Raw genomic sequence first — 26405 nt, forward strand, 5'->3', positions numbered from 1 at the left:
TTAGACCAGTCAAATCAAAATTTGAAGGAGGAAAGACCACAAGCATGGCAAGAGAATGGCTAGGGAAGGGGATTTTCTTAACATTTGATCTTTGTGGTGTTTTCAGGATAATAACAATGCAGACTGTTTGTAAGACATTAAAAGAGAAATTTAGAAAGTGCATGTCTTCCAAATTTGATAATTCAGCCAGTCATAATCTCAACATTTGCCAAGCATGGTGGCACAAGGGCTTAATCCCAGCACTTGGGTTAGAGGCAAGTGGATTCCAGTGTTGACAGCCAGGACTACACAGAAACCAGGGGGTGAAAAATCCCATTCTTGAGGCAGAGGCAAAAAGGATAGCTGCAAGTTAAGTTCCAGGCTCTTAGTAAAACCTTGTTTTATTGCCAGGCGTGGTGGTAGAGAGGCAGGACCTTTAATATTAGCACTAGGAAGGCAGAGGCAGGCAACTCTTTTGAGCTTGAAATTTGCCTGGCCTACAAAACAAGTTCCAGGGCAGCCAAGGCTCCACAGAGAAACGAACCCTATTTTGAAAACAAAATAAAACAAGACCCCTTTACACCCTCCCCCCTTTAAAAAGTATACTTCCAGAAATTGTGCCATTTTCAAGTTTTTTCTTTAATTTTCTAGGAAGATCATTGTTCTTGGTATAAACTCAATCAAGTCAAAGTGAATGGAGGTAGGAGTAGTTTGTAACCTCAACATCTATGATACCATAGTGAATCCAGAATCTATAATACCTTTGATAGAAGAATAAAAATTCAGGTACTGGAAATGGAAAGATAGCATAGCCCCTGAAGAACATTTGTTTCTTTTACCCAGAACCTGGGTTTCATTTTTTCAACATCCAAATGATATTTTGTAACTCCTCTTTTTTCAAGGAGATTGACTGAGCTCCACAGGAATCAAGTAGCGCCTGCAGTGCATATACATACCTGCCGGTAAAATACTCACTTTCACATATGAAAAGGGGGCTGGAGAGATTGCACAGGTTGAGAACAACCTGGTTCAATTCCTAGCACTCATGTGGTGGCTAAAAACCATCTTTAGGGAATGTATGTGGTATGAGTGAGCAAGCCTGTGCAATACACATGAAATAAAACTTAAAAATCTCAAAAATAAAAAGAAAATGTTCAAATTTTAGGAAGTTTGATTCCATAGTAGTGCATTTTAAAGTGTGTTTTGTAATTTTCCCTTAAAATATTAATGGTGGTGTTAGGTTTTAAAGTATGGTAATTGTCCCTGCTAGAGCTACTCTTCTGTATACCTATGTTTCTTAACTCTATTTTCTTACATCTGCAATTTATTTTCAATCCAGAACAGTATATTATAGCTTGTAGAGTTTACAGTAGTGTTTTGGAGCTGTAGAAAGTTACATGAGACCTGGTGAAATGTTCTGTGGTCTCCTGCAAAATCACCCATCCTTTTCTGAGATGGTTATGGGTGATTTTGATTTTTGGGCCCTGTTCAGAGACCTGGGCCAAGCCAAAGGTAACCTGACCTACATAGTTCTAGCCTGTGACTGACCATTTTGGAAAGAGTTCCAGGGAAACAGGGCTCATGATCTGTGTCTCTGTTCTACCCTTTTTTTTGTTTGTTTTGTTTTGTTTTGGAGACAGGGTTTCTCTGTGTAGCCCTGGCTGTCCCTGGAACTCACTCTGTAGACCAGGCTGGCCTCGAACTCAGAAATCGCCTGCCTCTGCCTCCCAAGTGCTGGGATTAAAGGTGTGCCCCACCACTGCCCGGCTGTTCTACCTTTTCAGTTGTAGTTTCTACAACACATGTATTTCCTACACTACTATGGGGGTAGAGGAACTAGCCAATCTAAATAATGGGATTTTTCAAGTCAATTGATGACAAGAAGGTCTAATAATAATACTTTTTCATAAACATAAGTTAACTTCATAGTTTGACTACATTTGTCTTATTTTCTGTTGTTACTATAGATATCTTAATTACGAAGGTAGCAATAGGCCAGTTGGTGTATGCCTATAATTTCATTTGGAGATGGAGGCTGGAGGATAAGGACTTTCAAGGTAAGTATTAGCTATATAACAATTTGAGGGATAGCCTATGATACCCAAGACATGATCTAAGAAGAAATTCAGTCTGTAGTTTCAGTATAATGATTGTGTTCAATTTGTTCATTCAGTTTATTTTAATGTAAGTCTAAAAGATGGATCCATATTAACATTAAGAACTTTTTTTTATAGTAGCACAGCCTTTGAAATGAACATTAAGGGAAAATAGGTATAGTAAATTAATTAAAAGTCCTTTGTAGTTGAAAGATGGAAAAACAGCTTCATTTTTTTGTAGGCTGTGACTTACCTTTGGTAAATAACAGTGCTGGAATAACACTTGAATGTTAGTACCTTCTTGTCCTTTACTATCTCTCAGAGTAGTTTGGTGTATTGGACTTGAAATGTACCCATTGGTTCAGACCTCAGTTTAGATTCATCTCTGAGAAACTTAAGTGCATTATGTATATGTTGGTGCATGTCTTAATTTCTAGGTGAGTTCATGACAGGAAGAAATGATTTGAGTTCTTTAATTGAACTAAAATAGCTGGTATAGGACTGAGTTTCTCAGTGATTGCATGCTTGCCTAGCATGTACAAGGCCTTGGATGTGATCCCACTCCATTCCCTAGCACCAGAAAATAAAGCTAAAAAAGGTGGGTCTGTTATGATCGCATGCCTGTAGTCCCATTATTTGGGAGGCAGAGCCAGGATTGCCACAAACACAACTTCCAGGTAAGCCTAGACTCCTCAAGGTCCAGTCTCCAATCAAAAAGGGTAGATTAGCTCAGGTTACCTGTAAATTTTAAGGTGAACCTGGCTACATACAATCCTTTTTTCCTTTTTTTTTTTTTTTTTTTTTTAATTTTGAGGCCATGCCACCAGTTTATTTTGAAACCAAGAGATATCTAAGATTGTGTTTACATATAGTGGCATCCTGGGCCTATTTAGAGTTCCTGAAGAGTAGGTCTGAGTGGTAGAAAAACAACTGGACCCTAAATTCTTTATGTATTTATTAATAAAATATTGAAAATGATAAAATGACAAACATTTGTAAAAAGTACTAAAATATCCTGGCCAAGGGTATACTTTAGTCTGTTAAAATAAAAATCTGAAAAATTGTTCCGGGAGAAGAAATGATAGCAACATGAAGAAAAGAATGTGGGCTTCACAGTTAATTTTTGATTTTTTTTTTAAGCAATAGCATTTTGTTTCTACATAAAATTTTTGTCACTTTCTATCTTTCTATTTGGCTAAATGTCATTTTTTTTGACATGTAGCCCCAACTAACCTTGAATTCAACAGGTCTATCTGCCTTCCTAGTGCTGGGACCAGTGTCACTATGGCCCTTTCACTTTGTTAGTACTCTGATCAGAGCTCCTCGATCATTTGTCACCACTTTTTATGCATTTCATATTTTTGTTTGACCTGAGTCACACCAGGGAGAACTGTGTCAGTCTTTTCCATTTTGTAAACTCTTGGCATCATTGCCTGCATCTTGGGGAGGCGGGGAGGGACAGGACAGAAACTTGTAAAGAAAGCTGCCTTCCAATTTTGGGGATTAAAATACACCACCATACCACCTTTTCAAAAAAGATTTAACCCGGTTTCACTAAGTCAGGCTCAGTTTTGTGGTGGAGGATGACCTGGATCTCCTGATCCCAGTGCTTCTACTTGGAAGTGGTATATTTACAGGTGTGAGCTAGTGCCTGCATTTTCCCATTTTCTAGGTAGCCCTCATGATGATATTTACTTCCAGGTGATTTTTATTGATTGCATTGTGACAGTCTGTAGCTCAGGCTGGTTTTGGACCTTATTGTGTGTAGTCTAGGCTGGCCTTGACATCTCCTGAATCATCAGTCTTGTAAAAGCTGAGATGATAGATCTGTACCACTAGGGAGGTGGTGGCAAAGAATCAAGAGTTTTAAGGCTAGCCTGTGCTACAAAACCATGTCTCAACAAACAAAACATCCACCAAAAGAGAAGCAAGTCAAATCATAAAACATTAATTAATGGCCCCCATTGACTTTAGAATGTAAAAACACCATACTAGGTGAGGCTGACTTGAACTCAATTTTCATTTTCAGTTTCCACAGTGATACCACTCAAACACCTCATATTTAACATTTCCTTTTCTGTCAGTGTGCAACACCTTTTTTTTTTTTTCTTGCTCCATTCCTTTATAATACAGAAACTGAACAGTGGTGATACTTGCTAAGTCACAAACCAGTTAATTGAAGAGGGCATTACAGTCAACTACCTAAGTGCCGTACATGCAGTTTTGAGACTTGTATTCTTCATAGAAACAACCCATATTTCTCTTTCTCAGCCATGGGGTCTTCACAGAGGGCCTTATACACATAAAAGTTATGTCTGAGCTATCATAACAGGCCTCAAAGTTGTTAATACTGTCTCACCTTATGATAGGAATTATTGTTTAAGTTTGACTGGGTTCAGGATCCTAAGATTAGGTGGTTTTTAATAGGTGTGGCCTTATGTAACCACTGGCTGGCCTGGAATTCAATATTCCAGGGGATAATCTTAAACTGCTTATGGAGAACAGCATCTTGCCATGTAGCTTTGGCTATGTAGACCAGACTGGACACTGCCACTGAGTGTTGACTACTACTCAACCCCTATTTTTTTTTTCCCCTCTATGAAGTCAGGATAACTTGGTCAGGCCTTGCCACAGACATCTTTACCTCTAAACTAGAGTTTCTGAGCTTCTGCCTTCAAGTGCCTTGGTACATAGAGGTATTCCTCAGTCACCATACTGAGGTTTGTTTGGTAGAAATAGAACCTAGGGTTTGAGTCATCCTAGGCCTATTCTACTACTTGAACTAACATACTCAAATTTGAGGGTTTTTTTTATAAGCAAGGTTTTGAGATTGGTAACATTTTCTTTTTGTTGTTTCATTATTTTTTGGTTTTTTCAAGACAGGGTTTCTGGAACTCACTCTGTAGACCAGGCTAGCCTCAAACTCAGAAATCTGCCTGCCAAGTGCAGGAATGGGATTAAAGGTGTGCACCACCACTGCCCTGCCAGCATTCTTATAATGAACTTTTATACAAGAAAAAAATGACATGAACTGTCATTTAACTCCAACAGATTTCTGGTGGTAGACATGTCCCTGAGTACACTGTAGATAATTTCCAGACAAACCTTAGTGTCTTAGTGTCTCACAACTATTTTAGGATTTGTCTGTTGAAAACCAACTCCTTGTTAGTTAATACCTTCCCGTGTGTAGCAATGTCTGAAATGTACCCACAGAAGCCAGAATAGTTGCCTGACATGTGTATAGGAGCCAAATAACACCCAGCATTCTGGAAGAACAGGAAGGTGTGCATATGGTTTTCTTTGAATCTTCCCCCACCCTTTAAAATTCTTTCCCCCCAGATTCCTAAATGTTGGGATAATAGGTATCTGCAGTGCCACTATCAACAGCTCCAGTTCCTTTATTTTGGAACACCCACAGATAGTACAAATAGAAATTTGTGGTCAGTGTCCATTCGTGTCAAGAGGGTGGGAGGAAGTAGCTGAGCTGGAGTCTATGTACAACATTCTATTCAAGAGGTTGGAGCAAAAAATTGGGAGTTGAAGTTCAGCTTAACAGCTCCATATGGAATTGCAGATCAGTATCCTCTACATGGTATCCTGTCTCATAATCAAACATGGCCCATACGTTTCAGTTTTTGATTCCTTTCTTTTTCAAGTCTCTTGGTGGTTAAGCCCCATCTTGTCTTTAACAGAAAGATTATTAGTTCACTTCTCAGTATATCATGTCCCTTTAGTCCTAAACAATATTCTATTCAAATTTACTCGGAAAAAAAAAGTTGAGTTTTTAAAAAAGCATTTGCAGCTATTACCAGCTTTAGTCAATAGTGGGCTGTCTTTTCATGTCTCCTCCAGTTTTTTGCAAAAAAAAAAAAAAAAAGATAGTGACATTTTAAAGTATTATCTGTGTATAGGAGTGCTTGCAGGGGTTTCCTTTACAAGGATGCTTAGGTCAGAAGACAATTTTAGCCCCTTCTCTCATGTGGGTCTTGTGGGTATTACTCCCCTCAGGTGTCGAGTTGGGTGGCTAGTGCCTTTCCCCAGCTTTCTGGGCCCCTAAAAAAAAAATAGGCCATTGAAATAATCCAATCACTTCTCAATCTAATTGCTTTGAATTAAAATGCATTTTGTGATTGCCTGTTGGGTACAGATTTTATAAGGTTCACTTTTATACATGTGGGCCAATTAGGTTCAAAAGCCAGGCACTCCTTCCCCTATGAGCACTGGGTCTGAGGGGGAACTTGAAAGGTAGCCCAGGCAAGCCTCGAAATCATCTTACCTCTGCCTCCCTAGTGCTGGAATTAAATGTACCCACCACCGTACCCGGCATTAATTTCCGAAAAAAAAAAAAGAGACAGACAGACAGACAACAGACAGACAGACAGACAGACAAGGTTGGAATTCACTTGTGCACTGGCATCGACTTTAGAGCGCCCTGTACTGCGTAAGCCCCCTGAGTGATGGGATTAAAGGTGTGCCGCCAACATGGAATGGAAGTTTTTCTTTCTTGGTTTTTCCTTTGGTTTTTGGAGACAGGGTTACTCTGTAGACCAGAACTTAGAAATCCGCCTGCCTCTGCCTCCCAAGTGCTGGGATTAAAGGTGTGTGCCACCGCTTCGCGGCATGGCAGGAGTTTCTTAAAGTTATGTTTAACATGGAAAATATCCTCCAGTCCACGGTCAAATGAAAAAAAAAAAAAAAACCCCAAGTATTGGGTGTCGGCAGGTTCGTATTCTGTAGCGTCCGAGTTCGAGGTGGTTTGGTTTTACTTGGCTGAGTCTTGAACGCTTCATTGCGTTCCCCTTTCCAACTGTAGCGGCTAGTCTGGACTTTGCTCAGTTCAGGTGGTTACCCAGAACTCAGCGAGAAGTCTTCCCCTTTCCTTTCCCTCCTTCCCCCACTTCCGGCGCCGGCCAAACCCACCGTTCGCGGGCCACACCTGCAGGCACGCTTTTCTCATTGGTGACATATTGGCGGGCCCGGCAGGGCACTTCCTCCTCTGCACCCCGTGACCCCAGTCCGACTGCCGCCGTAGATCACGCGGCTGCTGCTTCCCGGACTCCGGACCCGAACGCCTGTCTCGGCGTGGTGAGCCCCGCTTCCCGGGCAGGCTTCGGGCCGCGTGCTTGGCCTGCTCACTTAGAAGTTTCCCTCATGGAGCCTTTCCACGCTTCGGCCTGCGCGAGTTCTTCCCCGCCCTCTGGCTCTTCCCCTCCCCCACCCTCGGAGGCGCAGGAGCCTCCCATCCCCCCGCCCCCGCCCGGAAGCTCCCGCCCGAGCCCGCGCAGGCCCCGGGGCGGACCTTCCTGCCCGGCCGGCGCTCGCTGCGCGGCGCGGTCGACTACCGGGCGAAGGCCTCGCAGCAGCGTCACCTTGCCCTCCGCCCTGCTTCCCGCCAAAACGCTCGTCTCTAGGGGCTCCGCTTCCCCAGAGAGCGTTTGCCCCTGGTCATTTAAACTTCCATTTCAGGTTGAGAACAAAAAGAAGATGCACCTGGACTTTCCCCGGAGCCCTCTGCGTTTTTAAGGCGTCGGGTGGAGTTTGGGTTCGTAAGCTGCGTTCATTATTGAAAATAGAAGTCACTTCTACCTTCCTCCCCTGGTAAGTTTTAGAGCAGAGAAAGGCAGCAGTTTTGAAGCCGCGGCTCTCGTGGTCTTGAGTAGAACTTTCTGAGTAAGAAAACCTGCCTGGACGCGCTCCCGGCGTTCGGGAGGTTAAAACTCACTCACAAAATGGAGGGAGGACGAGGGCGGGCTCCGAGTGAAAACTCCCGGCGACTTCCTGGAACACAAAGATGCAGAGAGGAGGGTGCAGCAAGGCTCCCACCAAGCGGGCCTGAACAAAAGAACTAGGTGGGTGGTGCTTGAGCCGCCCTGTTTGTTCGGCCGATAAACTTAAAACTAGTCCAGGATTCAAAGGGCGCTCCTCGTTTGTCTTACCTTGATCTACCTGAAGGCAGTGAAAATCCAGTTTAACCAGTATCACTGACTGGGTGGCTTGCTAGAAAAGCACTCTCAGCCTGCCTTTTTTTTTTTTTTTTTTTTTTTAAATAGTGCATTTTCTTTAGTGGTTAAGTTGTGGAAATTAATAGCAAATGTAGGCCTTGGCTGCCCACAGCATTAGGAGCCAGTCACCCAGAATGGCGCAAATGGTTCCGGTAGCGTTTCTTGGAATTAAAATCAAATCTCTGGGTGCTTGGACAGTACGTCTAATGACCCATCATTCCATCTGCTCTTTTTACCGGGCATGTCTCCACAGTTGACATGTTCACAGGTCTTCTGCCAGTGGGTTAATGTAGGTCTAGCTGCCAGCTGTATGCCCTGTGGTATCTCCAGGGAGGCCACAAGTATTGTCTACCACCCTGGGTAGAGGATCAGAGTTGGAAGAAGGGCATCATCTAGTCATTAGAATTTTATGGGAAGGAATGTGGATGAAATTCTTTGAAGTGAAACCCTGTTTCATGGTTATTGAAACTATTTCGTTTTAAAATAGATTTTTAGCATCCTCCTAATTCCTTACATAATAATCTAGGAAAGTATGAGACAATGCAATTTCAATTATCCCTATTTTATAAGACACCAGGCAAAATAAACCCACATTTCCAAAATGAAGAATGCAGCATAAGTTTTCATAGCATTTTGCTCAGGGCCTCTTTTGGGCATAGCTTTGTCACATGGATATTGGTTATTATAATTAGCTAAAAGCATTGTTGGGGGTCTGCTTAGGGGTACAAAATAAAACACAGGAGGGTTTTCAGTGAACTCTGCATTGCCTCCAGAGGAATTTCAGAAAGTGCCCCCTAGATTCCTGCTCTTCCTCCATTTAAGTTTCTCATGCATTTAAACTAAGCTCTAATTAGTTCTCTGCTAAGTAAATGAGTTATTTGCTGATGTCCTCTACCCACAATAAGATAAAGCAAATAACATGGAGACCTAAATATGTTGGTCCTAAGGGCTATATAACAAATGTATTTCTGGATTTGAGAAACAGCTTGCTCTGAGCTCAGCTCCCAGGAGGTGCCCTTCTGTATAATAATGCATGGAATCTGAGGCCATGAGACCAATCTCTGGTTTTGTGTTTTGTTTTTTAAAGGAAAACTTACTATCTTCCATTAAGTGTTTCCTACAGAAGGCATCTGTGGTGGTTCTTTAAGGTAAGCTATTAAAGATGGATTAATTTGTTAAGCTATGTTTAGTTTTCTTTGGAGGCTAAAACTTTGTCATTGGTTTTAAATGCCTAGTGAGTTTACTGGAAAAATTTACTAAAGAGCTGTGGAGAAGATTTTTTTTTTTTTTTTTTTTTTTTTTTAGTAAAAGAAAACTGTAGTGTTGACATGTTACAGAAAAGAATGCTTTCTTGCCCGGTTGCTGAAATTGCTTATAAAGTACTTGTTTCTTTATGTTTCTTGCATGGTTTTAGCTTTGAATAAGCTGCTATACTCTGAAGGTGTTGACCCCAAGTGGCCAGTAAATCCCTTGCTAATCCTCATCCTGCTGTGGTCTGTCCCCTCTGCTAAGGATGAGGAAAATATTGGACAACAAAACTGTCCTATGTAGGGTCCCAGTGTAGTTTTGAAGGCACCTTTTAAAACTGCAGAAAAGGGTGTTTCGAAAGTGGGAGCTCAGATATGCTGTGGGGTATGAGATGTTTTGAAGAGGTATTGGAGCTTAGACCTGGAGGATTATCAAGGTTTAGCTGGACAAGGTTGGGCAGAGGATATTTGAATGGAGAATTACTATGTGTCAAATCCTCCAGGGAACAAAGAGTGGGGAAATTACAGAAACAAAGAAGAAAAGGAAATGATGGGATATAATAAGTAAGAATGTCTGTCTGTCTGTCCAAGGATTCCATTAGTTCAGTCTTTGTTCTAATAACCAGTGGGAAATAGGGCTTAGAAGTGGGGCATTGAGATAATTGGGTTACAGTTGTTAGAGAAACCTTAAGATTCTGATGGAGTAGCAGGGAGTAAGTTCTTTATTAGACTTAAAGAAATACTAGGAATATGGGAATCTGAGAGGAATATAAGAGGAAGGATTTTGAATAAGGCCTGTGGCTATACAGGGCTGTAATTCCAGCTACCAGGAGGTGGTGAGCCAAAAGTTTTTTTTATGGTCCGCCAAGGTAACTTAGACACAAAATTGAATGGTTTAAAAGTTGCTGGGGGTATATATAGTTGAGTTGTGGAGGATTTTATTTGCCTATCGTGTGTAAGGCACTGTAGCTAAGGAAAATTTTCTGATCACATAAAGGTGGGCTAGTTTAGGTTTTAATTTTAATTAGGTCCGGCACATCAAGTGCTTATTTTGTTTAAGGTGGATTCAGTTTATGGTGAGTTGATTGGAATGTAACATTTTTATAAGATCATTTGTATAATTGAACAAATACAGGGTTAAAACACACTGAACCACCACGCATCACCACATGGGAGCCTCAAGGCAGAGACAGTTCTGGTCTCAAAGTAACGGATGAGTACTGGGATCCTATGTGGGGAGCTGATTGGAATACCTAAAGAGGATTTCCAAGAAGGAATGGTTAATTCTGTGGAGACACAAATGAAGATAGGACATTATTAAGAACTTTTATTGACAGTGAGTAGAAAAGACAATAGAGGGGCCCCTTGAGTCTACATTACAAAGAGGGAAATCAGTAAGTAGCTAGAGGCAAAGCTGGCCAAAGAAGGCCTTATTAAACAATGACTGGTTAGTACTATACACATTCAGTGCAAGAAGACAGTGGTCAGTGACTACAAAGGGCTTCCTGTAAGTTGGGTCCCTAAGTAGAGCTGTAAATAATCTCTTGGGAGGGATGGGTTTATAAGTTCATAAAACATACAGATTTTGTGGCTTCGGTGAATTCCTAGTCCCTTTGGAATAACTACCTGAAGCTGCCAGGGCATCTGAAGGTGTAGCCCAAGAGTAGGTGTTATTGCTCATATGTACTTTTTTTTTTTTTTTTTTTTTTGAGACAGCTGTGGTACTGTAGATTGGCAGAAGCTGGCCTTGGAGCTACTCATCCTGATCCTACCTAGATTGTCTCCTTCCCCTTTTAGAAGCAGAGTTTCACTAAGTTATGTTATCTCAAAATAGAGCTTACTTTGGATTTGGGTCTTCTTGTCCTGGTCTCTAGAGTATCTGATAATAGAGGCACTGCCACCATTCAAACTATGTAGGTAGGTAGTATTTGAGGCCTTATTAGTAACTTGAGAGCAGTTCACTTTAGTAGAGGGCTCCTGCCCTCTAGTGGGTAGAGTCTAGGGTTGCAGCCAATAAACAGGGCACAGGTCAGCCTGGACTGGTTCAAAATGTCTGAAGTCACATGGATGAGAAACTCTAGTCTAAAGGCACCTTCCCTTTGGGTACAGCTGAACTGCTCAGTAAAGCCAAGGAACTTGTCCAGTAAAACCAACGTAGCTGTACAGTTAAAAACTACATGTAGATTGTTTATTTGAAGGGAGTCCGAGCTGGGTTACGTGCAATGAAAAGGAGGCTGAATGATCAAGGCTATTAGGAAAACAAAGGATATAATTTGGATTTCCACTGCGAGATTTTTTTTTTTTTTACCTAGATATTTGTAAGTTACTAGTAGCAATGTCTAGGGAGTTATTGAGGGCAGAGTCCAGTAGCAAATAGTAGGTATATATGTCTTCAACAGGGTGGTAGATACAAATCTGGGACCAGAATCATCCTTCCATAAAAGTGTGACCAAGCCTCGGTCACCAATGACAGGACAGGGTTTTGAAAATAGAGCTACACAAGCTCCTACCTGACTCTTTGATTATAATCATAAAACCATTATTCCAGCAGGCACACATGTGCTGTGATTCTTAATGAGTAAGGAAAATTACTAGAACTTTTATAGCAACACTATACTGAGAAAAGTTATATGTTGATGCAGTGGACTTCAGCTAAAAAAGCTTAGGATTGGGCAACTACTAGGTGCTTGCAACTTACAGTTCAATTTACATATTTATGTTTATTAAGACTATGTAGGCTATTCTTCACTCAGCTCTAAGAGCTTGCCCTGTATTTTTATCTTTGGGCCATAGGCAAGGTAACTTATAAACTGCAATATATTTAAAGGCAAGTTGGTATCTGCTGTGGTGTCATTACATTAGAACCATTATATATTATTGGGATAGGATGGCATTCTTGTCATCTCCGATCTCATGTAGACACAGGTAAGTAGAAGTTTTGTCAGCATTTTAAAGTTAATGAAAGCGGGTCAAAATGATAACATGTTTTTTTCCTCGTGGTTAAATGTGAGGGTGAAGTTTTTCTTAAATCTTAAAGTTTGAGAGGTTCCTGTTGTCATGGTTAGTTTAACTAGGTATCCAGAGCAGACCATGACATTTATGTTGGTTGCAGGTGTGTATTGCTTTGCCTGGCTCACATTGTCTATCTAATCTTAAGAGACAGGGTATGACTATGTAGCTCTGCCTGGCCTGGGGCTTGTTATATAGATAAACTTGCCTCTTCTTTTCCTGAGTGCTGGGACTAAAGGTGTGTGCTACCACCCTCTGAACCTAGCTCTTTTTATCTTTTTCCCCCAAAATGTATTTTATTTATAAGTGTGTAGGTGAGTGTGCATGTGGAGGGCAGGGAGAGAATGGGTGTTAGGGGTCCAGGAAACTTGGGTAATCAGATTTGGTGACAAGGAATTTTATTTAACACCCCCCCCCCCCCAGTTTAATTTTTGAGAGAGTCCCATGGAGGGTACTAATGTGTTAATAGTTGAAGATGACCCGGAACTACTTACCTAGTACTTGTAATTTCTACCTGCCAAGTATCCATGCTTTAAAGGCCCTGATTATTTTGGCCTTTTCTCTTAATGGGCCTTTGTTTTGATGCTGAATCAAACCTGGCTATATTAGGCAAGGGCTTTCCCCACAGAACTGACCCACCCTTGTCTTTTTGTCATTCTTTTTGCTACAATATTTTTAGTAGCATTTCTTTAAAAGGCCACCAGTTGGGGGCTTTTGTTTGGGGGGGTTGTTTATTGCTTTTTTAAATATTTATTTATTTATTTATTTAATGTATGTGAGTACACTGTTGTCATCTTCAGACACACCAGAAGAGGGCATCCGATCCCATTACAGATGGTTGTGAGCCACCATGTGGTTGCTGGGTATTGAACTCAAGACCTTTGGAAGAGCAGTTAGAGCTCTTAACGGCTAAGCCATCTCTCCAGCCCTGTTTATTGTTTTTTAAAGATCGGAATTCAGCCCAGTCTGGTCTAGAACTTGGTCCACTTGAAAGTAGGGCTTTGCTAACTTTCTTTAGATGGGGATCTCACTTTATAAACTAGACTGACTGGCTTGGAACTCACAGAAAACCAGCTATCTGAAAAGAATATGGTTATCAACTAGCTATTTGTAATGTTTTATTTTTACTCATTCTTATTTTCTGACTGAAATGAGTAAAACATAATTTAATAAATATCCTTATTATGTATATTAAATGAACATTGTATAAAGTAGGTTTTTTTTTTCTTTCTTTCAGCTACAAAAAATTGCCCAGGCTTGTGTGACAACAGCCCTGTCAAGTGTCCATGATGCTGGGCCCTGAGGGAGGTGAAGGCTATGTGGTCAAACTCCGTGGCCTACCCTGGTCCTGCTCAATTGAGGACGTACAAAACTTCCTCTCCGACTGCACCATTCATGATGGGGTCGCAGGTGTTCATTTCATTTATACTAGAGAAGGCAGGCAGAGTGGTGAGGCTTTTGTTGAACTTGAGTCAGAAGATGATGTAAAATTGGCTCTGAAAAAAGACAGGGAAAGCATGGGACACCGATATATTGAGGTGTTCAAGTCACACAGAACCGAGATGGATTGGGTGTTGAAGCACAGTGGTCCAAACAGCGCCGACAGTGCCAATGATGGCTTTGTGAGGCTTCGGGGACTCCCATTTGGATGCACAAAGGAAGAAATCGTTCAGTTCTTCTCAGGGTTGGAAATTGTGCCAAACGGGATCACACTACCTGTGGACCCGGAAGGCAAGATTACAGGGGAGGCCTTCGTTCAGTTTGCCTCACAAGAGTTAGCTGAGAAAGCTTTAGGGAAGCACAAGGAGAGAATAGGGCACAGGTACATTGAAGTGTTCAAGAGCAGCCAGGAGGAAGTTAGGTCATACTCAGATCCACCTCTGAAGTTTATGTCTGTGCAGCGGCCTGGGCCTTATGACAGGCCTGGCACAGCCCGGAGGTACATTGGCATTGTGAAACAGGCAGGCCTGGATAGGATGAGGTCTGGTGCCTATAGTGCAGGCTATGGGGGCTATGAAGAATACAGTAGCCTCAGTGATGGCTATGGCTTCACCACTGACCTGTTTGGGAGAGACCTCAGCTATTGTCTCTCAGGAATGTATGACCACAGATACGGAGACAGCGAGTTCACAGTGCAGAGCACCACCGGCCACTGCGTCCACATGAGAGGGCTGCCCTACAAAGCAACGGAGAACGACATTTACAACTTCTTCTCTCCACTCAACCCTGTGAGAGTTCATATTGAGATTGGTCCTGATGGAAGAGTGACCGGAGAAGCTGATGTTGAGTTTGCTACTCATGAAGAAGCAGTGGCAGCTATGTCCAAGGACAGGGCCAACATGCAGCACAGATACATAGAACTCTTCCTGAATTCAACAACTGGGGCTAGCAATGGGGCTTATAGCAGCCAGGTGATGCAGGGCATGGGTGTGTCAGCTGCCCAGGCAACTTACAGTGGCCTGGAGAGCCAGTCAGTGAGTGGCTGTTACGGGGCCGGCTACAGCGGTCAGAACAGCATGGGTGGATATGATTAGTATTGTAGGAACATGAGTTATTTCAATCAAAATTTCACAGGCAGCCAATAAGCAGTCAAGAGCAGTTTATAACTAGAGGAAGCTGGGGGACCCACTTTGCACCATGAGTTTGTGAAATCTGGATTAAAAAATTACCTCTCAGTGTTTCTCATGCAAACTTTTCTTCTAGCATGTAATATTGAGTAAACTAAAACTATTTTCTTCCGCTTTTCTCAATTAACATTTTTTGGTAGTATACATAAGAGTGATGTTATCTGAGTTAAGTAGTTTATAAGTATGTTGAGTGGATCTTTAAGCACACCACAGTGAACACACTGGGGACATGTACTTTTCTGGAGAACTCAAAGGTGCTAGATCCCTGATGCAAAGAGAAGCATTTCTCATGTTCATTCTAGTTTATATTTTCATTTAAAATCTTTAGGTTAAGTTTAAGCTTTTTAAAAGTTAGTTTTGAGAATTGAGACACAATACTAATACTGTAGGAATTGGTGAGGCCTTGACTTAAAGCTTTCTTTGTACTGTGATTTCCTTTTGGGTGTATTTTGCTAAGTGAAACTTGTTAAATTTTTTGTTAACTAAATTTTTTTCTTAAAATAAAGACTTTTTCACAATGACTGGCACAGCTTATCTACTCAGCGAAAGGAAGCAAACTGGGTGGTTGAGAAAGACTTGTAAACACTTATCTTCTAGAGGGGATTTGAAAGTAGTGGTAACCGGGTGGTGAGTCTTAGGCATGTAATCCTAGCACTTGGGAAGCTGAAGATAACATGAGCTCAAGGTGGCCATCTTGGTGTACATAGTGAATTCTAGGCCAGCCAATTTGGCTTTAAAAATAAGTGTTTTGTAGAGACAGTGACTATGAATAGCCTAGTATACACAAGGAAGCACATAGTACTATAATCACATAGACTATATATTGAAAATATTAACAATTCAGAAGTTTACTACATTCCTGCCTGGTGCCTTGAGGTGACCAGAAGAGGGTGTTGGATTCCCCAGTAACTGGAGTGCCATATAGTTACTGGAAACCCTACTTGAGTCCTAGAAATTAAGACACTAAGAGGTCTCGCACCTTAAATTTTTAAGTGAGTTTCTGCTGGAGTCACAATTTATTGTGGAGTGGGCATTGGTAACCAGTAAGTGACAAAAGCGCAAGTTTATTGTTACCAACAAACCAGCATAGAGGAATAGATTTGAAACTGTATTAGCCTTTTTTGGGTGTTCTGAACAAACCTGCCACTGAACCAGGTGTCCAGGCTGCATTTTAGAGGCAAAAAAAAAAAAAAAAAAAAAAAAAAAAAAAAAAGAAAACTTAGAAGCCATAAATTGTGAAGGAAACCTGGAAGTCTTTTTTTCTTTTTTGTTTTTTTCCAGAGATAGGGTTTCTCTGGCTGGCCTGGCACTCACTCTGTAGACCAGGTTGGCCTCAAACTCAGAAATCCGCCTGTCTCTGCCTGAAACGTGGAAGTCTTAATAGTATATTTCCTTAGTGTCTGGAAACAGACAATAACCCAGGGCTTAAAAAAAGTATTGGAGCCGAGGCAGTGGTGGCACACGCCTTTAATCCCAGCACTTGGGAGGCAGAGGCAGGCACCTCTGTGAGTTCTAGGCCAGCCTTGTCTACAGATTGAGTTCCAGGACAACCAGGGCTACACAGAAACCCTGTCTTGAAAAACCAAAAAGTATTGGCCTAAGAACTGCAGTGCATGCAAACCCACTAACGTAGCCCACTGTCCCATTTCCCCCACTCGCTCCTTCAGGACCAGTCGGGTTGCACTTAAGATAATCTGTAGTAGTAAAAAGCAGTCTGTGCTATGGGAAAGAATGGTCCTAGCAAAACGTAACACCTTTAACCCTGCATGTATTGGTCAGGCAGCCAGTCTTCATGTTTGTTTATTGAGGAAGCCATGTACCCTGTAGAGACACTTGAATTAGCTCCAAGTGATTGGCCCATCTTAAAAATAACAATAGGGTTGGGTTTTTTTTTTTTTTTTTTAAAAACTATTTAATCCACATCGTGTATACTGCCTGTCTGGTACTTGTGAGCCTCCATATGGATGTTGGGAGTCGGACTCATTCTTTGTAAGAAGTTCTCTTAAACATGGAGCCAACTCCGCTATATATTTCTACTTGACAGCTTATGCATGCCAGTTATTAATAAAGTGTGGAAGTTGATTCTGGATGTGTTTGAAGGACTGAACTTGGCAACAAGTGCCTGTGCCTCCTGAACAGTCTTCCCAAACTCAGGAAGTGTCAAAAGTGTGAACCCTAAATACTAAGGCTTCAGTGCTGCTTACAAAGACTTGGTCTATGTTTTCACAATTTTCACTGATTGTTGCCTAGAGCTAGGAAGAACAATTAGTGGCTAGTGGTGGAGACGCTGGCACACAGCATGTGGGGAGAAGGTATAAAGTAATTTCTCCAATCTGCCAATTACAGAGAGGTCCCAGTTTTTTAGACACTTTGCCTCACTGTATATCCCTGGCTGTCTGCAGACCACACTAGCCTTGAATTCTCACTTGCCTCTGCTTCTCTCTCTCTCTCTTTTTTTTTTTTTGGGGTGGGGGGGTGGGGGGGTGGGGGGTGGGGTTTTGAGACAGGGTTTCTCTGTAGCCCTGGCTATCCTGGAACTCACTCTGTAGACCAGGCTGGCCTCGAACTCAGAAATCCACCTGCCTCTGCCTCCCAAGTGCTGGGATTAAAAGCATGCACCACCACCGCCTGGCCTTGTTTTTGTTTTCATTTGAAAATACCTTTGTAGAAAATTTCTTAGGCTCTTAGTGTCTTTCAGTACTTGCCTATTTTTGTTTGTTTGTTTTTTGACACAGGATTTCAACTATAATCTAGCCTGGAACCCAGACTAGTTCTTCCTCATCCTTAGACTCTGAGATTGTAGCCAGTTTGCTTTTTAAAATTCTTTTTTAATTGGACAAATGGTATTTCAGATTATTTTTATTACCTATTTTCCTTGGATTCAAAGTTGGCCTAGGCTACATGAAACCTTGACTCTAAAAAAAATAAAAATAGATGTCAGAAAATCTTCAACTTCTGTCTTAGGGTTTTACTACTGTGAACAGATACCATGACCAAGACAACTTTTATAAAGTACAACATTCAATTGGGACTGGCTTACAGGTTCAGAGGTTCAGTCTATTATTAAGGGGGGAGCACAGCAGCATCCAGGCAGGCATGGTGCAGTTGCAGCTGAGAGTTATACGTCATCTGAAGGCTGCTAGAAGACTTGAGTTCCAGGCAGCTAGGATGAGGGTCCTAAATCCCACACCCGCAGTGACACACCTACTCCAACAGGGTCACAACCTAATAGTGCCACTCCCTGGACTGAGCATATAAAAACCATCACAACATCACACAATACAAAACTTGGACATTAGAGAAAGATATCAGGCAGAAGGTACATTTTTTGACTCATCTACAAATAATGAAGCTTATAGGTTTGATTAAGCCAGCTGATTGTTCTTTTGTACCCGAGAGTAGGCTTGTCAACTTGTGACCAGAACTCAGGCTGAGGATGAGTGGCTGCTAAAAAAGAACTTTACCAGACCTGGTCAGAAAACATGTTCAGAGTTGGTTCTGCCTCTACTAGGTTGTGTGAAAGACTTCACAAAAATCTCTGCTCACCCCAGACAGGGATCCCACAGCAGACCAAAGTTATAGAGCCAAAGTCCAAGTTGTTGGATCAGATGTTTTCAGCTTACAGGTATAGGTAAGGGGTTACTCATAGGAATAGGGATGGCTCAATGCAGCCCACCCCATTTCTCCTGTTGTGTGTGTGGTGGTCATATGAATGTAGATTTGTACATACTCAAGCATGTCAGAAGTTAGTGTCTTGACCACTTTTCACCTAGTTTTTTGGAAGAATATCTCACAAACTGGAGCTCATCAATTCAGCTAGGCTAACCAGATTTCTTACGGATTCACCTGCTCAATCCCACCTTTATTCTTAGGGTTATAGTTCTATATTGCAGTGCCTGGCTTTTAAATAAGAGCTGGTGGTCAGTGCTCAGGTCTTTACCAAAAGAGCCATTTTCCCCAGCCTCTCGATTTTGAGAGAATCTTACTTTGTAGCTTTGACTGGTCTGATATTCACTAGGCCAGGCTGGCCTCAAACTTGGTATGATCCTCTTGCATATGGGTGCAGAAGTCGTAGGTGCTTGCCCATCACACTACTATTCATTTGTTGTATATTAAGTACTTCAGTTTTAGTGCTAGTCTGGGGCAGGGACCATCATAGCATGCTCAATGGCTTCTGGTATATCTCAGTATCTCTCTAGCATGTACATGGCCCTGCGTTTCATACCCAGAACAGTGAAACCAGATGTAGTGGCACTTGACTGTAACTTCAGCACTCAAAAGATCAAGAATTCAAGGTCTAGCTAGGTTACAGGAGACCCTGCCCCAAGGAAATATAATCTGCAACATCACAAGTAGAAGGGACATAATTACAAAACAAGCAGAGTCACTGGGCTGTCTCTGGAATAGTCCTAAATGTCAGAAGCAAAAAGAGCACTTTAGAAACGGTTAGGAACAGGACTTCCTGGGTTTGAGCTTCTGTACTTGTTAGCATGGCTTTTGTGTAAATCAGGATAGTGTAGTGGTTCTCAACCTTCCTGATGCTGACCTATCAGTGCAGTTCCTCATGTAATGACTCCTAACCATGAAATCATTTTTGATGCTCTTTCACAACTGTAATCTTGCTGTTATGAAGAATCATAATGCAAATATCTTCCTGATAGTCTTAGGCAACTCCTGTGATAGGGTCAGTAGTTTGGGGGTTGAAACCAACAAGTTTAAGAATGACTGGGATGGTAGAACCCCTATTTCCTAGGCTGTTAAGAAACTGAATTGGGCCCAGCAGTGGTGGCGCACGCCTTTAATCCAGGCACTTGGGAGGCAGAGGCAGGTGGATTTCTGAGTTTGAGGCCAGCCTGGTCTACAGAGTGAGTTCCAGGACAGTCAGGGCTATACAGAGAACCCCTGACACAAAAAAGCAAAGAAAGTGAATTGTTAGGAAGAGGATGGAGAGGGGTAGGAGCTGTGAAGTTGCCTCTTGCCAGGGGGCAATAGTCTAGTGAGAACTTCCAGTGACCTCACGCAAAAGCTTGGGGAGAAGCAGTTCTCAACCGGAACACTTCAGAGGAGGAGAAAAAAGTTGTTTGTTCGCTAGACATCTTGCTGTCCAAGCCCCTGTAGAACTTAATCATCTCTCTGGAGCTAACAGCAGCTCTCTACTTGTCCCTGCTTCTGCCCCGTTACAAAGGCAGGGTTCCATATGTATGTTCCGTATGTTCTTTCATACACTACACCATAGGCTTCCGTATGTTCTTTCATACACTACACCATAGGCTTGTGATTTGGTACCATTTAACAGGATGGCTTTGCACTTCAGGCGTGGGTGACTGGATCTAGCCTTTAAGAAACATTTTAAGGCTGTGTATATTGCTCAATTGGTAGAGCACTTAGCATTCATGAGGCCCTGGGTTTGTGCTTCAGCATCACATAAGCCAATGTGATGGCTCTTGGGAGGTGAAGGCAAGAGGAATAGAGCTTTAAAGTCAAGGTTAGCCTGGGCCATGTGCAGTGTTTGGTAGCCTAAAAACAACAGTTATGTGTTTTCTGCTACCACAAAGCAAATACAGGAAAAGCACTTCAGATGTGGGATCTATGGTAGCTTCTCCAAGCTGGATGTGTGGCCAGAAAGCTTGCATCTCCAGTCAAAGGGTCAAGAGCCTGTTACACTTAAATAGAATTGTGCATAGCAGAGAGAGAGAGGCAGCTCTTAAAGACCTGTCGCCTGTCACTTGAGACTGAAACCTGCTTTGAGCAGGCTTCCACAGGGTGAAGAGCACCACGAAGCACCTCAAGGGGGTGCTACTGCAAAACGGCTGTCATGCTGGGATCTTCTCACAGGCATGGCAGTCACATTTCTTACAGTGGCACAGCTCAGGCCATTTTTGTGCCCTTGACATTTGCATGCCCGGTTCCCTTATCCAGGGCAATTCTGTACCACATTTTTCATACTTTTCTGAACCCAAAATGAAATTCAGTTGCCTCTGGGTCCGATTTTGGGCCACTGCCTCTAGCTGCCTGACTTCTCCAAACACCTAGCGGAAGCTGTACCCAAGAGTTCTGAGTTCTGGCTTTTGTTGCTCTGCCTTTATTACGGTTTTGAGACTGCTGGATGCACTTGCATCCCAGGACATTGGAGAAGGTTTTCTATGTTTTGATCTGAGGGCGGATGGGTCATCGAAGTCTCGGTGAGATGGGATTCCAGAGTGACTTAAGCCATCATTCTAGGTTATATCATGCAAAGGCGATCCATCAGAACTGCTAGGGTCTCTGGGCACACATTCTAGTCTTTGGATAAAACATTGTGGTATCTTTTATGGCAAGTTCATTCCTGTTGCTGGACTTTTTGACCCATGGGAGAGCATTGGAGGCACACAGTGAATTAGAAGGTTCTCAAGATAGGATGTAGTTGAGAATGCGCTTCCATATAAAAAGTCATAGGGACAGACAGCTCGTCAGGCATCCCCACATCTTTACTCTCCCCACACATCACAGAGGGGTCACAGGACCACAGAACAGAACAGCAAGACCAGTTTAATATTAAGTCAGCTTTGGAACACCTTTCCTTCCCTGTCTCTGAGGACTTAACAGTGTGCTCTAGGGAAGCCATCCTGGAGAGGAAGGTCTCCAGAGGGGAGATAACAACAGGACACTGTCAAAAAGCTGCCTTCCAACTTGGTTCTGTGTTCAGATCAGCAGGTACTGGCAGAGCCTGTGGAGAGTTGGGTCAGTTCTTAGTGACCTTTGGTACCCTATCACTCTCCCTTCCTGCATCCCACCAGAGGCCCAGCTCACCTGGAGTGATGAGTGGAGTGCCTTTCCCAGGCAAGGAACTAGAGAGGAGACATGCAGACAAGCATCAAGATCTTCTGTTTCCTCAGGGTTTCCCATGTCCCTCTCCAAGGGCATATTATATATATATATATGTATTTGAGCTTTTGAGACATGGTCTCATGTAGTAGCTGAGGCTAGTCCTGAGCTTGGTATGTAACCAAGGATGGCCTGCTGATCTCGCTACCTCTACCAAATGCTGGGATTGCAGGTACATACTGCCAGGCGGGGCACAAACCTGAATAATCTCCATCCATAGTGACTTTTAATATCAAAGGACAGGGTTTTTCCTGATTTGAGGCCTTTGAGAGTTTTATTTAATCTTTAAATAAATCCCACTTTTAGCCCAAAGAATAGACAGGGTGTAGTGGTTCTGCTGGTCCTAGAAGGTTCTCACCACATAGGTGTGCTCAGGCAAAGATACATACAACTTGGCCACTGGCTTACCTGGCCATATGATTGCGCCTACATTTGCACTTGCCACCTAGGAGGGAAAGAACATGGATCCAGCCTGAGTCGGAGCCTTCCTCTCCCCACACTACCAATCCCTCGACTCACTCAGGGCCATGGCGATTCCAGCGATGCACAGGAGCCCCGCAAAGATCATTCCTCCCAGTTGCAGGCTCTCCCAGTCTGGGGGTGGGGGCAAAGAGAAGACATCGCCTCACAGTACCCTCACACATTCATTCAAAAGGTATTTATGGGGCTTGGGGTGTGGCTTTGTGGGACACCTTTACAAGCACCCCCTTGTCTTATAAATAAGTGCTTGCCCACATGGCACTTAAATCCCAGGCAGTAAAAAGAAGACCAAGTGGGTTAATAGGTACATCATGTATCTCATGGGGACAAGTGCCACGAGAGACAAAGTAGATAAACCTAGAGAAAGGAGGACAAGGTTCACTGGACCAACCCCAGCTCCATGCCCCCAAGGCACCCTTTTTCCTTTCCTTTCCTTTTTTTTTTTTTTTTTAGCTCTTAATGAAGAACAGGTTTGGTACCCCACCCCACCTTGACTCCTGGGTTATGTACCATCTGCATCATTTGGCTTGGTGAAGAGGTGTAAAGCAGACAAGGATTGAATGTGATGGGGTGGGAAGGGATGGGGGTTGGTGTGGTCTCTTACCATAGTAGAAGGGACTGTCTTTATCTGCAGTAAATGAAAAGTAAATAAATACCAAAACTAGGAGACAGGATATGGGGGTCTTAGAAGGGAAATGCAGGCAGGTGGCAGGTATCACCTGTGAATGTACAATGGTGGGTACTCACCAACTGCATCATTGGCTTCCAAGGTGGGCAGACCTGGGTGAGAGAAGCAGAAATGGGTGTTCATCACACTGATGTCTAAAAACCCAGCTGTCTAGAGGGATCTGTGAAGTGACCCTGGCCCTAGTCCTACCAGATCCCAAGTAGGCCTTGGCTTTTTCAACTCATCCTGAGGCCCATGGCTTCCCATTCATAGCCCTTTGTATTCTTGTCCTGCTATTCTTGTGCTCTGAGCAGGATGGTTGACTCATTTTTAACCTTGTCTGAAAAGTGTTGGACAGAGCCAGGCTCTTTGCCTCTTAAAGAAACAAGCCGACTTTGATACGCATTGTCTGTTTTTCACAGTCCACTGACTCAGTAGCCGTTAAGCAACTTTTCAGTGTCCTCATTCCATGCAGCTGACAGTTTAAAGGTAAACACATTTATTGGGTAGCAGTCCTACTCTGGGGAGAGGCTGTCTGGTCTCCACTATGGAGTGTATGGAGAACTCACCTGCTAGCACCAGGAGAAAAGCACAGGTTATCCCCTCCATATCAGAACCCAGGTCGAGGCTGCAGGCTGCTGGTTGAGAAGCAGAATAGAGGTGGTGGCTTGCTTGGGTCTGTGCTCTGTGACCTGCCACAGCTCACCCCATTAGTAAGAGGCAGAACTGGTGTGAAAATTAGGCATATGAATCCTACATAGGCAAGCGATGACCGTAAGAAGATGATTGCTTTCTGCTTTCACATCTACAGATGGCACTAGTGATTACACGGGTATGTAGATTGCTTAATTCCAGTTACGTGTTCAGGACAGAACACCCTGTAGTGACCACACTGGGCTTTGGGAAGAGCTTTATAAAGAAACTATCATTTCTTCCACAGGAAGTAGGAATTCACAAAGATAAAATCAAACGCTCAAAGTAAGATTCTGTTCTCCGTAGGAGCTAGGCTTTCCTAACCGGGTGTCAGGCCCAGACTCTCCCACTTGAAAAGATCTGGGCCTGGAGTAGTCCAGTTGAGTTCTAGATTATCTCAGAATTCAAGAACAGGGCTGGAGGGTGCTGTTCCAGCCTCCTCTTCTAGAGCCAGGAATTCTGCTCCAAGCAGCCCCAGATCTACTGAGAGCATAGGTACCTGCTAGAAAGGGCTGCTGGTATGAGAGACACAGCCCCTTTCTCCTGTGAGTAGGTCCGACCCAGGGCCCCATTTACGTTGTATGTGATACTCCTTGTGCAGTTGAGTTTTAGAAAGAAAAAGCCCCATCCCTTCTTTTTGTGTAATGGTGGCTACAGGCTAGTGTCAAGGGTTCAGTTCTGAAGTCGCAGTTACTGTCTACTGTACTTAACTGTGGCCTACTAATGAGATCACAGACCCAGCATCTACTGGCTGGGTTCAGCCCTCTCACATCCACTTACCAGGTGTGTGACTTGGTAATATCTCTGTGTTTCAGTGTCCTGTAAATAATAGCAACCTTGTAAATTATGGAGACAAAATTAAAGGAGCTATGAGAAGCCAATCCTAAAAAATATACCTAGCCTTGAAAGCCTGCTACAGTATATATAAACCACATGGGCCTTTTGCCCTAAGATGGAAAACTGGATTAAAAAATCTCCTGTATTTATGGTCTAGCCAGTCTCTGAAGCTGGTTTTCCTTTGCCCGTCCTCTGTCTCTCCTACTCCTTCCCACAAAGCCACAGCTCCTGGATTATGTCGCATTTTCATTTTGCTTCTGCTAAAGGTTGGCTCTTACTTCCCCTAGTCTTGAACTGAGTCCTGAACACAGTCAAAAAGTCAGAACCGTCAAGGCCCGGAGAGGCCATCTCTGTTCTCACAATCCCCAAATAGTCACTCACTTCTCAAAGTCCTGGAGTCAGCACCCACCGCCCCTTCCCCAGAAAGTCTCGAGGTCACCCTTCTAAGGAGCACTTAAGTCCTAGAGAACCCCTACTCACCCTGGAGATGACCAGAGCCAGGTGAATGGTGTGGAGAGGACTTCTGAGGACAGCCTGGGTGGGTTCTGCTCTTTAAACCCAGGGGCTCCGCCCTGAGCCACACACCAGCAGTCTGGAGGGAACTGGTCCTACCTCTTATGCTCCCGTAGGCAGCCCTCCCCACCTGCTCTTCAGGCCTTAGCTCACTCACCACACCCAGGGTAGAGCCGGTGCTGGGTCCTGGCTACTTAGAGCTAAGGAATGAGGGAAAAAAGGGAGAATTGTGACCACTGGATTTCAGTCCCTGCTCTGGAGGAAAAGGGGGCTTCCTTAGTCTACCTAGGTCTTAAAAGAAAACTCCAGGCTTGGTAAAATGGCTTAGAAGGTAAAAAATGCTTGTTACCAAGACTGACAACCTGAATTTGAGCCCAGAAACCACAGGGTAGAACGAAAGCTGATTCAGAAGTTATCTCTGATCTCTCTCTCTCTCTCTCTCTCTCTCTCTCTCTCTCTCTCTCTCTCTCTCTCTCTTTCTCACACACACACACACACACGCTGCAGGGGTTCAGGGTTCTGGCTTTCTTGTGCTGTGTGGAATACCTTGGGGACAGTGAAGTAGATCATAGATACTGGCAGCAGCTACACTATTTTTATTTGAACCTGGTGTTCAGAGGAGTGGGGGCTGGGCCTGATGGGGACCCATTGGTTCATTTACCACCTTCTTGCTAGACCTGGGTACCCTGTGACTTGGGGACCCTACTTCAGCCTGGAATAAGAGGCTTCCTGCCCCAGGTAGACTATTGCCTGCCTTACACAGAGGGAGGGACATTGCCAGGCAGAAGATAGCCCGCTTTGTCTGATGCGGCCAGAATCATCTTACCATGCCTTGGGTGATACTCGGCCTCTCTGTTCCTTTTCAGATGAGGGACTTGTCCCTGTCCAGGAAGTCACTGCAGAAGAGTGGAGGTTGTCTGTCCATTGGGTCTGTGGGAAAGGGCTGTTAAAGGATCCTACAGTTCTTTTCTTTGAATTTTGTAAATGTGGTGTTCTGCCTGCATGTACTGCACGCTGCATGTACTGTCTGAGTGCCTGGCACCAGCAGAAGCCAGAAGAGAGTGTCACATCCCCTGGAACTTGAGTTACAGTTGTGAGCAGGCATGTGGGTGCTGGGAATCGAACTCAGGTCCTCTGGAAGAGTAGTCAGTGCTCTTAACTGCTGAGCCGTCTCTCAGTTACCCTTCCTCCCCCAAGTACTTTTTTATAAAAATCATGGAACACTTCACACATTTACATTTTATTATTTCATTACAGTTTATCCTTTATTTGTATTATTATTATTATTCCTGTTTCCAGACAGGGTTTCTCTGTGTGGCCCTGGCTGTCCTGGAACTTGCTCTGTAGACCAGGCTGGCCTCGAATTTGAGATCCACCTGCCTCTGCCTCTG

The 26405-nt window shown here is 43.3% G+C and overlaps 2 protein-coding genes across 4 annotated transcripts; one reads left to right on the plus strand and one right to left on the minus strand.

Annotated features, from left to right (window-relative positions):
* The first annotated feature begins 7019 nt into the window (after nt 1-7019).
* Nucleotides 7020-15481, plus strand: LOC117701417 (heterogeneous nuclear ribonucleoprotein F). The gene is made up of 4 exons (XM_034493122.2): nt 7020-7160; nt 7542-7673; nt 9165-9225; nt 13571-15481. Exon 4 carries the CDS (start codon nt 13620-13622, stop codon nt 14865-14867), a length of 1248 nt encoding a protein of 415 aa, XP_034349013.1. The 5' UTR covers nt 7020-7160; nt 7542-7673; nt 9165-9225; nt 13571-13619; the 3' UTR covers nt 14868-15481.
* A 5925-nt stretch (nt 15482-21406) lies between these two features.
* On the minus strand, nt 21407-25140 carry LOC117701416 (FXYD domain-containing ion transport regulator 4). Of its 3 annotated transcripts, none has more exons than XM_034493121.2 (9): nt 24982-25140; nt 24445-24483; nt 23541-23606; nt 23052-23084; nt 22909-22932; nt 22344-22418; nt 22233-22269; nt 21750-21787; nt 21407-21666 (listed from the first exon to the last, which is right to left on the minus strand). In XM_034493121.2, the coding sequence occupies exons 3-9, from the start codon at nt 23578-23580 to the stop codon at nt 21647-21649; spliced, it is 267 nt and encodes an 88-aa protein (XP_034349012.1). In that variant the 5' UTR covers nt 23581-23606; nt 24445-24483; nt 24982-25140; the 3' UTR covers nt 21407-21646. The 3 variants fall into 3 exon arrangements, with proteins under 3 accessions (XP_034349012.1, XP_076562358.1, XP_034349011.1); XM_076706243.1 differs by having other exon boundaries at nt 23541-23697; XM_034493120.2 differs by having other exon boundaries at nt 23541-23609; nt 24982-25138.
* Nucleotides 25141-26405: the final 1265 nt, after the last annotated feature.

This window comes from Arvicanthis niloticus, unplaced genomic scaffold (genome assembly GCF_011762505.2).
Source record: "Arvicanthis niloticus isolate mArvNil1 unplaced genomic scaffold, mArvNil1.pat.X pat_scaffold_1030_arrow_ctg1, whole genome shotgun sequence".
Lineage (NCBI taxonomy): Eukaryota > Metazoa > Chordata > Mammalia > Rodentia > Muridae > Arvicanthis > Arvicanthis niloticus.